General features: G+C 40.5%; 1 protein-coding gene across 1 annotated transcript in view; it reads left to right on the plus strand.

The window, feature by feature from the left end:
* csmd3b (CUB and Sushi multiple domains 3b) overlaps positions 1-16,099 on the plus strand; it is a gene marked incomplete at both ends in the record, with an annotated part of 320,436 nt that overhangs the window by 148,853 nt on the left and 155,484 nt on the right. The window contains one exon of the mRNA XM_079231867.1: positions 11,907-12,114. Within this exon, the coding sequence (XP_079087993.1) occupies positions 11,907-12,114 (208 nt within the window). The remainder of the gene's footprint in view (positions 1-11,906; positions 12,115-16,099) is intronic.

The following is a 16,099-nucleotide window of genomic DNA, read 5'->3' on the forward strand; positions in this document are numbered from 1 at the left end:
TCAGGAAGCTGTGCTGTGTAGGCTGTTTGAGGATGTTGTGAGTATTAACTATAGAATATTAAAAGGCTCTGCGCAATGTCCGGTTTTTGGGTTTGACAACTTCAATTTCTTCAGGCGATGCATGTTTTAAACACAGAAAAACACGTTGTGAATAAGATATTAAGCGTGTTGCATTGCATTTCTCCCAGAGGAGCACTTAAGCCTCATGAATTATTCAACCACTCACTAACTCACAGACACTCACTAACACATGGTACCACCAACAGACATGCACAGACACACACACACGCACACATCTTCATACAAGACAGTTCCTGTATTGATCGCTGAGTATTTAAAACTGCCTGAAATGGACCTCTCCCAGAAGAGGGCGGAGTGATTGGTGGAGTAAACATATGGGGAGTTTAAGCGAAGCCATAGAGACGGAGGGAGATTACTTCACTTGTGTTCGATATGTTGGTGATGTCGTGCATGCAGCATTCATGTGATGTTGGTCGTTTTGTGCAACAACCACATTGACAACCACATTGAATCAGAACCGAATTTATGGTCAGAAACTAAGAAGACGAGGAGTGGGAGGAAATGCAAAACCTTAAAATACATGATGGAAAATGGGAAAACAAGATGCTTCAGGCAGCAGTAGAAAGGAAGTTTCCAGCACTTTGTTCTCTCCTTCTATTAAACATTCAAGAGCGACAGAAAGAGACAAAACCACGAGCAATGAGCAGCTCAAAAATACTCCGAAACTGTTTGCTAGAAAATCCTTTGTTTTTTTCCATTATGCACGATACCTTTTTTTTGGAACATTGTTGCACTTCGTAAAACATTTTTTTTATTATTGAATTTTCTTGATTGACTATAAGAAATTAGCAACATTTTTAAATTATTCTCACACTCAAGATTGAACCCAAAACAAGCTTCTTAGCAAAGAAGCACTGGGGAAATGTCCACCACTTGGAGCGGTTCTTTTAGCTCTTCTCTAGCCTTGAAGTACATTTTCTTCATTTTTCAATCCTTAAGAGCTCCCACCCCTCCTCCCTCCCTCACACACACACACAACCATATCATAACGCTCAAATCTCTCTATTTCTCCGTGTGATATTATCTCAAATCCTTATCTATAAATTGTTCTATCTGTCAATCGTTATCTGTCCTTCCCGGCCTCTGTCTGCATCACAACTTTGTCTATCTGGATCTCTCTACCTCCGTCTTTGTTGCTGCGCTCTGTATGAATTCATATGTTTCTATCTCTCTCTTTATCGCAGCATTGTTCTCCCTAATCCTCTCAATCGCTGCCTCGATCCAATATTCATCCATCTTCCTTCCGATTTCTTTCTGTTCCATCTCTTTCTCCCTCTCTCCATACTTCTGTTGTGTCTTCTAATTGGTTTTCTTTCCTTGCAGCCAGTCATTAGATCATCTGTCATCATCTCGGTTTGGTCTGTCATCTGTCTTTCTCTCAGCTAATGTCTCTCTTTCTCTCTCTCTCTCTCTCTCTGACTCCCTCTCTGCCTCGCATCTTTATCAGTAGTCATCAGAATTTTATGACAGCTGGGTGATCGATGCCACTTCTCAAACGGTAACTTAATGCATTCGTATGGACGGGTCTGTCCTGATAAAGCTCTACAGTTGCTGTTAACGCTGTTGAAAGATGGGGATAGATGGAAATGTTGTTCCTCTCATCTTCGAGGCCATTCGCTAGAGGAACTTCCTCAACCTCTCATTTTCAAAGTTTCATAGACGTAATTGCAAAAGTAGTGCAAATATTCCATCTCTTTAACACAGGTCCCGTTGCATACAATTTATTCATGGAGCTCTTTAAAGATGTTCATAACGTTAGTTTAAAAAAGCAACAAAACACAAATACAGATAAAAGCAGAGTAATCACAAGAGCAGAACTAATATCTCGTAGATTTGTCGTCGCTCTTATTCTGTTACTTTCTATTTTCACCAATGAAACACTAATTGAATGAGAGTCTCTCAAAGTCATCATAGATGCTGCACTGTCCCCCTCCTCCCCCTGCTCCTTGTCTTTCCTTTCTATCACAGTCTCTCTTTATCTCTCCTGATCACTTTCTGTCCCTTCTCCTGTTTCTCCACTTTGTGTTCTGTTTTATTTAAGTTCTCCTTCTTGCATGAAAGCTTTTCAAACACTTTGAACACAAGTGAACATCAATGACACAACATTTTCTGGAAGTCAACTCTGTACTCTCCATTTCCACCTTACGCTGATGTGTCCATAAAGTGGTGGACGGAGGGACATTTTAACAGCTATCATGCACATCAAGTGCATCATACATTTCTCAATATACATACTCTCATTTGATCTGATGACATGGTTATTGTTGTATTATGTTTGATGACATTTTTAAGAATATACATCAAGTAAAGTGATTATTTGAGTTATTGAGTGCAAGCCCAGATGTAAATATCGACACATTTGTGCTGTTGAACTCTTGCAACGTAACTTGTTACTTCCTCTATTGATTTTCCTTTACATGACCAAGTATTGATTATGGAAAGCAAAAATGAAAGGTCATCTATGAGGAGGGGTGGCAGTTTGTACATGTGATCAGCGTGCCGACTTTTTCTTATTGCATTGATCAGTTTTTTGCTGTCTATAAATTGACGAGAAAAAGAGTGGAGTCTGACTTCATTGTTGAGCTTGATCTCGTGAGAAAATGTTGCGTCCGCCTGTACAGACCATAGATGGCCTGTCAGGCACCATTTGGAACCGGACATTTTTAGTTTTTTTCTCATAAACATTTCTGGGAGGCTGTCGTCACTCGAGCCATGTGGCATTTTGCTATCAAATTCTTTGTGACAGTACCTTATTATTGTGACGATACTTGGTGACAGTAATCTAATTATTTTCCTTTTTAGAAAGACATCACTTTTCAAAGTGTCATCTTTATTTCATTTGTATCATTTTATGTCTCTCTTGTCCGGTTGCTGCCTTTTTGGCCAGGTCGTCATTGTAAATGAGAACTTGTTCCCAATTGACTCATCTGGTTAAATAGAAATATCCTCTCTGATACAACAATTGTATTACATACCTTTTATTATTCACACACAATAACAGTTGAAGGTTCCCCCTGAATTATTCTTGTAAAAAAGTTACGTCTACACTCAGTGTTTCTCACCATAGCTTTGAGTACATTGAGATTTAACAAACATGTCCATTTTGAATACTTATAAAATTAGAGCATTTAAAAGCATTTAGAAATCAAAATGTTTTTTGCTGGCACATTGCTACATTTATTGGCACTCCATACAGGGCCGTCATACAGCATGCATGCAATGAAGCTTGAATCCATTCACCGGCCCAAACCTTTTACTTATGTGATTTAAACTTTGCTAAACTCAAATGTTCATGTATGTTTTCAACAATGTTTGATTCTGTACCGTGATGTGTTTCGGAGGATTAGATGGTCCTGGACATAAGTGTTTCTGAGCACACGTTTGCATCCTTACCCTTTGCAGTCGGCAGGAACAATAATTATTGTATTGTGTTATACTGACAGGTGTTTCTGATGTTGTGTCTGTCCCATTTATATCAGTGAGGATCTGCTGAATAGCAGCAACACTTCTTTTGTTGTAGCTAGGTGTACCTATGCTTGTGTTCGCTAACCTGTGTTAAACATGCCCTTGCTGGCCACACAGGAGAGGGAAGCATTGAAAAGGAAAGAAGGGCAGGAGCGACAAGAATGGAATGTATCTCGCCAGAGCTGCGATGTGTTAAACTCTCAGCATGCAGCTATTTGTTTAAGATGTCAGGGATGACATTTAACATTCACCGACACCCAGAGTCCTTCTCTCTTGCACACTCAAGTACACACACACACACACGCACAAACAAACTCAGGTACGGACACAGGTGAACACACACACGCACACACTGTCAAACATGCGCAGAAACAGACACCCAGTCAGACACACCCACTCTCAGGGGAACAAAGAAGAGGGAGACAGGGAGGGTGAAAGAATGAGAGGTAATACTTATAAATCACAACTTTAGGAGTGTGTCGTTACGGCTGATAATTTATAAACTCTGTTTAATGACCTAATGAGACAACAGGGACGCTGGAGTCATCCATCTCAATACTGCTGCGGAGTCAGAGAGTATTTTCTTCCTTTCACCACCACCCCCTTTTTGTTTACTCTCAACTTGCTATATTTCTGTCCATTTATGTTGCCTTCCATTTGGATTTGTCATTTAGTTTAGTTAGTTTATTCAGTTAGAGCTACCAATCTAAAGCCACAGGATATCTCCATGAGCAAAAAACTGCTCCCCTACCAGCTCCGGGGATGCTGCAGTGTAGTGCATACTGTCATCGGACAAGCAGTCGAACATCATTTCTCACCTTGAAATGAGTACCATGGTTGTTGCAGTAAAAAATAAATCTGCAATAGCAAACGTCTTGCATCTGATTTTGTCAGAGAGATGATTAGAGGCTGAATGGAGAGATAAGAATCACAATGTAATAAGAGTAAAATGATGTCTCACTACATCTGTCAGGGTCATAGGGCTACTGTAAGAAAAATAATCATGATTATCTATCAATCAATATCTTCTCTCTTCACGTCTCCTCCTGGTGATCGAGCATTAAATCACTGCTCTGCCCTAATGGGTCTAAATGTTGGGCTGTTAGTTGACTGGCAGACAGCAGCTGTTCTTTGATTTGTGGACAGATGGTGAAATGAGCTGAAGGTCAGCATGGTTACTAGTGTGTGTGTGTGTGTGTGTGTGTGTGTGTGTGTGTGTGTGTGTGTGTGTGTGTGTGTGTGTGTGCACCCTAAACGCAATGACTGTCTGAGATGTAATGCTGGCAAGCTTGAGGAAAGCAACCAATATCTTTCTAACAAGGTTTAAAAGAGTGATAGAAAAATATGATAGCAATATGCGAGGGAAAGAAAGAATAATGTGAACAACACATGAAAAGCACTGAATTTTAAGTCACTAAATCACAGTTACGAGGGCAGCTACACAGATGAGTCATACTCAGTTGAATGTGGGTATTTGTCTGCTTTTAATGTGGTCTGACAGTCATCGCTTTTATTCATTTCCGGAGAATAATGTGTCAGCATTGCTCCAAAGACACAAAACAGTTAAAACCTGAATACATGGGGGCGTCCTACACCAGCAGACTGTGGTCACAAGTTAAAGCTCACAGACAGGGACATTGACAATCTACACCAGAGAGATGTCAGCCAGACAATATAGCTTTAAAAGCTACCGTTGAATTGAATTAACATCTCAATGACCGCCTGAAAAGAATTGTCCATCCCGACCTTCATAAAGCTGGTATGAGATGATTGAAATAGTAAAATGGCACATTCTAGGTGTGAATCCTGTACTTGTGAAGAAAAGTTATGTCATATGTAATTTATTCTGCACCCAGACGGGTTAACATTTGGCAAAAGGAAAGGATCCCTTTAGCCCCTCATGCCTGCTGCATGGTCGAGCAACCAAGGAATGAATATGAGTCAATTTTACAAGACCAGATGGTGCAAACACTGTTCTCTTGATGCATTATTTTCCATTCACACTACTAAATCAAATCAAAATTAATTTCCTGAACAACTAGATTAAGTCAGACGTCTTCCCTGGAAGTTCTCATGGTAGATTTCTGTTTCATTTGCGCTTCAGTGAACTGCAGGCTGCCCTCGCAGTACAGTCCGATTTCCTGTTACACACAGGAGTGTGAGATTAAAACCATAAGACCATTAAGACCATTCTTCCAAATGAAGGAGATCAGGACACGATGCATTCCTCTAATGGAGACTGTCCTCAAGAAAAACTACAGCATTTTTCAGCTAATACCCCAAAAAACGATACATTTACTTCCCAGCAACAAAGCCCTCTAGTGGCAGTATATCTTATGACTTGTCTATTGAGAGCGTGGGAAGAAATAATGTGACACTGGTATAGAGACACAGTCTGCAGCGAGAAGAGGTCGGGGTGGTTGATTGGGTGAACAAAATCTTGGATCTTAACACTATTGACTTCCTATGTCTTCATCATGTAGTTATTTTAACCCAAACCACCAATCTCTCCCTTATGTTACCGAAGTCATTTGGTCCATATACCTCACCAAACCTTGACTATAGCTGTGTCGGATCAGATCAAGTATTTTTTGCTGTAAGTATATTGGAAGATATTGATAAATGATAAAGTCCTGCCGATAGAGACCCTCATATGGGTCGGTCTGGAGGGCATGTACAAATAATGTTTGTTGTTGGTTTCATTTGGGAGACTTGGAGGACACATGTTACTGGCTCACATATAGGTTGTATGAAATGAAATGCATCAGTCAAAAATGACTATATGAGTCTTTGAATTGCTATTATGCAAATTGTTGCTGGAATGCATCTTCAAGCTAAATTGGAGTCTCTCATGCCCGTACTGGTTTGTCTTCTAATGTATCCAGAACTCTTACTTACTGGATGGTGAAAGTGAAATTGCATCCTCTGTGCATTCAGGCCACATGGCACACAAAGCAGCTGGAGATGAAGCTAGATGACTGTCTTCAAACCAGGGGGACATTTCTACAAAAAAATATGCTGTTGTATTATTATATTATTTGTGTGCACATGTTTAACTGTCTTCCTCCTGTCTATTCTGTCATTCATGGCAGTTAAACTGAGGTATTATAGGTGCGGAGGGAGTGATGAGGGAGAAAGATGGGTAGCTATATGTATTCAGATCCACAGCATATGGGGGCAAGAGGTTGATGGATGGGTGGGTGGATGTAGATAAGAGAGCAGGAGGGATGGATGGATACAGCCTGTAGAGAGAGGAGAGGAGAGGATGATGTAGATGACCCATAATCCTTAGAGGTTGACAGCACACTGGGTCCTCTGTAATAGAAGTCTGCGTGTGTGTGTGTGTGTGTGTGTGTGTGTGTGTGTGTGTGTGTGTGTGTGTGTGTGTGTGTGTGTGTGTGTGTGTGTGTGTGTGTGTGTGTGCAAATCTGATAGTGACAGAGATATGCCTATCAAGTGATGCAGGAAAGGAATTGAGTTATGGCAGAAGGAAAGGAAGAGAGGAAAGAAACGGCAAGTGGAAAAGGGAAGAGAGAACGAGATGAGGCCAGTAAAGCCATTAAACATCAAATCAATCAGGGGAGAGAGAGAGAGAGAGACAGAGAGAGAGAGAGAGAGAGAGAGATCTTAAAGGAAGACACAGCGAGACGGAGAAGGATAAAGAAGAAATCCTCAGATGACGGCGATATTGATGACAGCACAGTGGGGAAGAGGAGATGAACGGATGCGAGAAAGGGGAGGCAGGATAAGGAGGCTAAAAACGAGTGATCAAAGCACCCCAGGCCATGAGAGAGGGGGAGCAAGGAAGGGGGAGATGGGGGGAGTTAGGACTGGGGAATGACAAGGAGGTGCAAGTATGAATGAGGAAGAGAAAAGAAAGCACAGTGGGGAGAACAGAGAGGAGGAGGGAAAGGAGAAGAAGAGGGGAGGAGCCGAGATGTGCTGTTTTACTAGAAAAATAATCTCGCAGAAATGGGTAGGAAGAAAGGTGTAGCAAGCAGAGACCAGTAGGGAAGCAAAGAGAAGCAACGAGAGAGAGAGAGAGAGAGAGAGAGAGAGAGAGAGAGAGAGACCACTGATGTGACACAAAGATAAAGGCAACATAGTCAACACTACATCTCTCTTTTCCTCAAACACACACACATAGTCACACTCAAAACTAACTTTTAACACCTTCCCTTCACGCACACTTTCCCTCCCCCTGAGAGTCACGAGTTCAGCCTCCCCAGTTTGACGTCTGAAATAAAATCATAAAACAGAACGCAGCATGAACAGTACAGCCCTCACTCACCTATAGATTTACCCCTTATGCTCGTTTATCTTCTGGTTTCCTAAATCGTTCACATGCACTATGTGTTTGTCCACGTGTAATGCCTCATACATTACCAATGATTATTATCTTTGGGAAAAGAGGCCTCTGTTTTGGGCAGTGTTGCCTTTTTCTACAAAGCCCCTCATACAAGTCACTTTAAAGTGACATGGTGTTTGCCACCATGGAGTTGGGTGTTGATTTGGGAAGTCTCACATCACAGGAAATCCTTTTAATTAAATGGCGAGCGTGTCGCTTTAAGGGGGTCTATTGGCGGAAATGGAATATGATATTAATAAGTATGTTTTTTGCCGCGTCAATGCTAATTTTCGAAAAGTATACACTACATGTAAACCTCTGCACAATGAATGGCTGCATGGACAAATTAAAATAAAAAAGATTAAAACCACGAATAACAACAATGGTTGAGAGTAATTTGATGTTCTAATTGGGAGAGTTTGGGATAACCCTAACCCATGATACACTGTCTCTAATCTAGCCAATGTGCATAGATGTAGGTTCAACCTTGACTGAACAGGGTTATTCACCAAATATCATGTACCTCATTATCAGTTCTGCAATGATTTTATAAGCATTAACATCCATTTTGTGTCTCATTTCAAAGCAAAATCCATCCATGCATTGAATGTGGCTTCTGTGACCTCAGTGCTCCCGAGTTGTCCGCCACATATTCATTTAAATTACTTATTGGATTTAAATATTTCTGATATAAGCTGATCGGACATGTATGTAATTAAATTCCTTTCTTGGAATCAGTTTAAATGGTGTAGTATTTCAAAATGAGATGATAGTTTATTTAATATATGCCGAAAAGGAAGCTGCAGTATGTTAGAATCATTAGAGAAAAATAACAACAGGAAACATTGCTCCCTGCTGTCTGCTTTTAAGGGTGAGATTGTTTCAATAGTGACATATTCATTCCAACTGCTGCTGTAAAATAGAGAAAAAGGGAAGCCATGGGACCAGAGAATGATAGACACAGGTCCACAGTAATATTTAACACTGTCACACAGGTGTCCCATCATGATTGATGGAGCGGAAGCAAGCGGTATCCAGAATTAGCAGGTGCAACATGCAAAGTTGACTGCTTCCATGTCAAGTCTGCTGCATGCACGTTTAACAGAAGGTAATCAGTGTTGGCTATAGGTATCTGGACCTCTCACCCTCCCTCTGTGAGCACTCAACAAATGTCACTTTGTATTAGAGCAGCTGCTCCTGAAGCAGTCTCTGCACACAGCCCTGGCGTTACTAGACGACACACAACAGAATAAGTGAGGATCCTAATTGCATCATGTGTCATCTAAAATTATCTCTTGGAGTCCTTACATGGCTTTCAGGTTTCCTCTGGAGCTACATCAGTTTTCAAGTGAGGTTATTTTTTAAAGTAATGATGAAATAGTTTGACGCTAAAGGTCACTGTAATGGATTCTGATCGACACAAAGCCAGAGTACATGCTACACAACGACATAATGTAAAGCTCCACTGCACATTACAGCAGTGCTAACTAGTGTGGTAATCGTTTTATTTATTTCACAACTTAATTTCCTCTTTTTTTAATAACAGCCACACATCGGTGCACCTTGAGGCCTTTCCACCTGTCTGTCAAGTGTCACCGACACATCAATAAGCTGGAGGGCTGGAAGAGGGGTGTGTGTGTGTGTGTGTGTGTGTGTGTGTGTGTGTGTGTGTGTGTGTGTGTGTGTGTGTGTGTGTGTGTGTGTCCACCAGTGCTTGCGAACGTCCTTTGGATAAACCTGTCACAGCTCTCTTCTTGCAAGCAGCTCTCTCTCCAATGCTGCGGACACACACAGACAGACAGACACACCTACACGCATGCACAAGCAGACTCACACTCACACACACACACACACTACTGCATTATTGTCTCCAGCAATCGTGATGGGGTCTCAGCAGAGCTTGGTTCAGGCCGTTGGGTCATTTACACAAATCTTCTTAACTGTCTCGCTGTGGAATGGATGTCTATCTGTATAACTGAGTGCCTGCCCGTCTGTCTGACTGACTCAGCAGCCTATATGAATCTGTCTGAATGAATGTATTGTTAATGAGTTATTTATGCTTTCCCTACTAATACATCAGGATTGGGACAATGCGCGTCTTGTCACCAGCTGGAGACAAGACGCGCATCAAGCCTCTATTGTTCCCAACTTCACGCTCTGATCTTTTGAAATAAAAGGCTCTGATTTTCTTAAAACTCATTTCAAACCACTTTATTTGTTTCATCCTGTTTCTTGTTTTCAAACTGAAATAGTTTGTACCAACTCTTTGCCTATTTCAATCTGGCCCTATATGATTTGTTTCACTCTAGTTGTTTTTGTCTCTATTTGTTCCTCTCTATTTATGTTCCCTTCTTGTCCTCCGTGTATTTCCTGTCTCTACTTCAATTTCTAATACCACTGATGTGTTTCTATTCATTTCTATTGGTTATCGTCTGTTTCTCCATGTGAGTCTCAGACCACAGTTATTCTCTTTACCCCTCCTGTGGGTGGAGTCTGGCTTGGTCCCTACCTTTTATGTCTTGTCATCTGTACATGCATCCCCGAGGCAGCTTTGCCTGGGTGAGCCTCAGGGATGAGCATGTGTACCTGACAGCGCCTGTCCACACTCTTATAAAGGATGTGTCGTCCTATCTTATCAGTGGGTGCAGTTTAAGGACAACACACGTGGTGTTCCTCTGTCTTCTCTAAATGCTGATGATATCAGCATGTGAAGCATTGCAGAGTAATATAAATCACGCATCGCCCCAAATTGCACTCACTGGTGTGTATAGGAAAATACGTCTGCTGTAAGAGTGTGTTACATACAGTATTACCTCTTTTATGTATAACTATAAATTATACAGGTATAATTTATACCTTTTTTACGGTTGGACTTGTACGCTCTCAGAAAAAAAGCTTCACCATTGTATCTGTATCACTGGGGCAATGGGTACTCGGCTGGGCTCAATTTGCTTTTCATAAACAAAGGCATTGCCTTCTGCTAAATTATTGAGTTACATTATTGTGCACAAGAACATTCACCTATTCATTTTGGAAAAAGTGATTTGAGCTCAGCCCTCTTTGATATTTTGCCATACAACCACTGCCCCAGTGTAACAACAAGGTCCAATGGAGAATGTGTTTTTTTTGCCTCTGTGAGTGTGTCTGTATAAATTATATGTGTATAATTTATGCCGTGTGCACAGCGCAATCCATGTGTCTTTATCTGTTATACAGTAATCAGTACTACTATCAATTATGAATAAGACTATCAATGAGATGTGATCAACGCAAATCTATCATCACATCTGGTCTTTATTTTTTTTAACTAATTGAGGATTAATTGATTCACTCGCCAATTTGGAAACAGTTGAATCTAAAGTTCCTTGGTGGTGATTGGAGGAGACGAGAGCAGAGATCTGTGAAGGGACAACTTATTTTGTTATTGGAGGAGAGGACAGCAGCTGTGAGTGGGACAGGAACTGCAGCCTAATCCCGAAAACCCCATCCCTGATTCTGACTGGCTACAATGGAACAGCACCATTCTCCAAAATCTATAACTTGATAGTCCACAAAATAAGGACTGTTTGTATCTTACCATGCATATGCTATTTTTCATATCAAATTCATATCGCAAGTGTTACATAAGAGCTCCATATGTTCACAATATGGTTTGCTAATATGCCACAAAATAACATTTAGAGTTGCCAGTAAAGAGTGTACCTGTAATATACTAAAATTAAGCTAATTAAAAAGATAGAGGGAGAGAGGTGGGGAGTTTGGGCTGGCTGACCTGTAGTCTACTCGAGGCGTTGAGAAATAATGCTATTGAGAATTTGATCATAATTGCTAATTTGGTAACAAGCTGATTTGATACCTTTGGTAATTGATCTGTCCCATCTCATATAGCTGTGAAAATCCAAATAATTTATCAAAAAAAACAAGAAATTCTATTAAAAAGAAGTCCGCCCCTCGGTCCCTCCTCCTCTCCCTAACCCAGGTTTTCTATTTGTCACTCTGATTTGATTGACAGCTGAGGACACATGTGGGGGCACTGTGAGGGGCGGCAGTGGGGTGGTGACCAGTCCCGGTTACCCCGGCAACTATGGTAACCAGGCCGACTGTACTTGGATCCTATTGGCCGAACCTGGAGACACCATCTCTGTCATCTTTACAGACTTCCAGACAGAGGAGAAGTACGACTACCTGGAAGTGGAGGGGTCCGAGCCACCAACCATTTGGTGAGTCACTTTATGAATGTATTCATCCATTCATTCATATGTATGTGTCTCAGTCATTATGCTGATAATGTGATAATCTGCCAGAACTATCCCTTCATCTGTGTCCGATGCAGTATTTTATGTTTCAGAACAATTTGCTGAATTGCAGCGTTGTTGGCATGGTTCAGTGTTAAATTGCAGAGGGGAACATGTTTCCATGTGGCTTGATTTTAAATAATACCTTGTGTGACGATACGTTATTTAATAGCACAAATGTAGGCAGGTTAGAGTTGACATTTTCGTACAAATATAGAGCGGTAGACCGTCAGCGAACACACGGTCTTCAGGAGGGAAACGTGGTAAACAGTAATAGAGGCACAGCAGAGCTCCACTCTGGGAGGAGGGTGGCGACTTATGTAAATGAGGTACAAAACCATACTGGAAAAAAAGGAAAGGATTCGGTTGACATCTCTGACCTGGCATTTCTGCAGAGATAGTGTAGTCACGTAGCGGCGGAGTTTATGGAACAATTTAACCACACTTCGAGTCCAGTAATATAAAGTTAGAACAAGTAATAAAAATAAGTTAGAACTCAAGTAAGAACAGGTAATAAAAATGGAAACGTTATTACAGATATAAAGTACAGTTTAGCACTTGTTCTTGAAGTTTTCCATGGAAAGAAAATGAATACTATCTCGGTGTGGGGCGTTAATGTGCAGTCCATGGTCTCGTATTTTAGAGATTAATTAATTGATCTGTGCTAGTCAGACTTTTAACAGCTCTCCATGGTTTCTATCATTTGCCATATGTTCACTCATAACAATATTTTATTGCGCTGGCTTCTTATAGATTGTTGGTAAATTAGGGTATTGATAAACCGTTGCTGTAACCAATTTGAATCCTATCATGGTCAGTGTTATTAGTTTGTGTGCGCCTGTAATTGCTTTCGATGTGACAATGGCGAGGCAACTGCTGTTGGGAAAGTATTGTATGTCCACACAGGTGCATGCTCACTCACATGTGCCCCCTGTGTGCGTGTTTATATGTGTGTGTGTGTGTGTGTGTGTGTGTGTGTGTGTGTGTGTGTGTGTGTGTATGTGTGTGTGTGTGTGTGTGTGTGTGTGTGTGTATACTTGCAATCATGTTCAAAGAATTTCAACTTTTCACCAATGTCTCTTGTCGGTAAGTGATGGGGCCCCAACTGGTAACTTTCCATTGCATACACTTCAATTGAAAAGTTGTCATCAGTAATGCCTGATTTGATCATTATTTGAAAAATAGTCGGATCTTGTTTCTTTTCACTTGACATGATTTATACAGTCATCAAATAAAAGGAAAATACTATTTATCAAAAAATACAGACTGATCCGCTTTTTTTGATTGATAATGTTTGATCGACCTTCAATGCTGTCTTGAATCTCTTTTTTGAGTCCTGGCCAAAATGTCACTATATTTGTAAATATAATCCAAACTAACATACATACAAAAAAGTACCATATAAATTGCTAATGATAATCACCAGTAATCTTTTTTGCCTATAAAGACAATTTATTTTCAGGTTTGTCTGTCCTATACATGTATTTGTATTATTTCATAAAGCAGGGACCCTAATTATTTAAAAACACATTTCAATTTGGAGCAACTTTTTTGAAAACATTAGGCCATTCAGAAAATGTGTGTCAATACAAAACCTACAAAACTGATACAAAAACAACCTTCTGAAGAATATTTCCGAGCAAAATGTATTGCTCAGAGCTGGATTGTTGGCCTATGGACGGCAATGTGGTGGCGACTGGTAGTGTGCGATTTACTCTGACCGATGTCTTGGCTCATGTAAAATGTTGCTGTGTAGTTATTTACTGAAATAACTCACACAGCATACTGAGGTCAGTGTGTTGACTTGTACTCATGTCACGGATCTTTTCCAGCAGTCAGGCTGATGATAGGGTTGTAGTTTTGAACTGAGAGGAGAGAGCAGCGACATTCAGCCTGGAGCACAACTTATACCAACTTGCCCTTATGTTGCGAATAACTGAAGAAGCTAAATGAACCCTGAACAGAATAGTAAATACATAAATGCATTCATAGTAATATCTGTGGGTAAGAGTGTCTGGTTCAATAGAGATGTCATAAAAAGGGTCTTAAACCCTTACAGTGAATGTGATACATTACAAACGTCCATCCATGGTTCAACTCCTGTCAAATATGAGGATGAAACAATAATTTGCATAATATCTGAACCGCTAAGGTTGTTCCCCAGTTTAAAATATACAGTTTTTTTTAGGTGTCCCGATGACAGGGTCAGAACCTGATACAAACAGCCTGGTCCCAAGGATGCTTTCATCCTGTCAATGGTGGATGCTGCTGGTGTTGTAATTGTCTAGAGAATGTTTTCTTGACATGAACTAAGCTGCACTAGACTCGATGGTACCAATTTAGCATAGTTTGAATGTACCTAAGCATTGTTCCTATGCAGGTGCATCCCCTCATGGCCGCAGTATGCCTTTTTTTCAGTTGGTTCTTCCATATCAGAAAGCATGCATCATCTCCAGATGGCTCCAGGGAAAGGACAGTGATGTTAGTTTCCTACAGTGACCTACAAAGTCCTCATATCCCAACACAGTACAGCACCGCTGAAATACGGTTGAATGGTGTCGCTGCAGAACAATTGTGCTGCAGAATGTGTCAGCGCTGTACATGAATGCGTGCTGGGAAATCAGCAGGGACTTGGTGGCATATTGAGTTAATATGCACCAAGTTCTCTTCAAGATGTCAGTCGGCTCTAGAGGCATAAAGGTTACCGGCTGGGTGGAAGTGGATACTGATGGTGCAGTCTGATTTTGGCTTCCGTATATACGTACATTCACAGCATGTATAGAATGATTGTAGCGAGAGCTGAAATATAAAATAATCAATCACTTGTCAATTACAGTCACTTTTCCCTGTTTCATATTCTTGTCAATTAAACATTTAGCATGTTGGACTAGTGGCCGGACGAAATAATTATGTTGGAATTTAACATAACTTCCCAAAAATAAATATTACAGTTCACTCATGTAACTCAGGCAAAGGCTGCACCGAAACAACCAACACTGGAGGACATTTCTAAAGTGAGAATGACAAAAGGCAAACAACATAACAGAGAGGGTGTTCTGTTTTATACTTTTTGTAAAGAAAAACAAATAATAAAAAAGGCATCAAGAAAAAGCCTCGATGATTTTTCTTAATGCAATTCAATCAAGCTGTATATTGGATTTAGTTTAATAACTTAAATGAACTTGTTGTGCAGCTGTATTATCTTAGGATAATACAAGTAACACATCGAGACTCTGTTTTGGCAGATACTCAATATGTAATGACTTTGACTGGGGTCGGGGGCAAAAAACTTGATCAGGACATCCACTTATGATTCCTCTCACAAGTGTTTTTGCATCTATGCCCGTTTGCATGTAAGTACATGCATTCATGATTAAGTCTGCAGCCGTGTGGCTTTGGTGTACGATGGTGTGCTTTGTAATGAGTGGCATCTATTCCCTACACAGTAGTCTGAGTTGACATTTGTCCTTTTTGTCCCCCATGGAAACTCCTGAAGCTTGATATTGACGGAAAGGCACTCTGTAAACAATACTGTTTCGATCCCCCTTCTCTGTAAACAGCGTTCCTTTATCTGTCTTATCAGAATGATGATGATTATGGAAGAAAGAGACACATTGAAATGACATTTAAACAGCTGAGCAGGTTGCATACTAAATACTTTAAATTCCAACTTCACAGTATTCTGTGATCAGCATTCGGCTGTCGGCTAAAATCAGCACCAATGTCATTTCTTAAGTTCCCTAGCTATTTCATGAGGCTGATAACTGGATTTTCACTTCTGTGCATCTACTGTTTTTTTATTTTTTTAGTTGAGAGATTACCAATTTAAGGACGCATTAGAGAATGACTTGGCGAATGAGAACATCCCTGAGAAGTCCCAAAACACTTGTGATCATTTTCAACAGTCTAC

The sequence above is a fragment of the Taurulus bubalis genome, assembly GCF_910589615.1.
Source record: "Taurulus bubalis genome assembly, chromosome: 16".
Lineage (NCBI taxonomy): Eukaryota > Metazoa > Chordata > Actinopteri > Perciformes > Cottidae > Taurulus > Taurulus bubalis.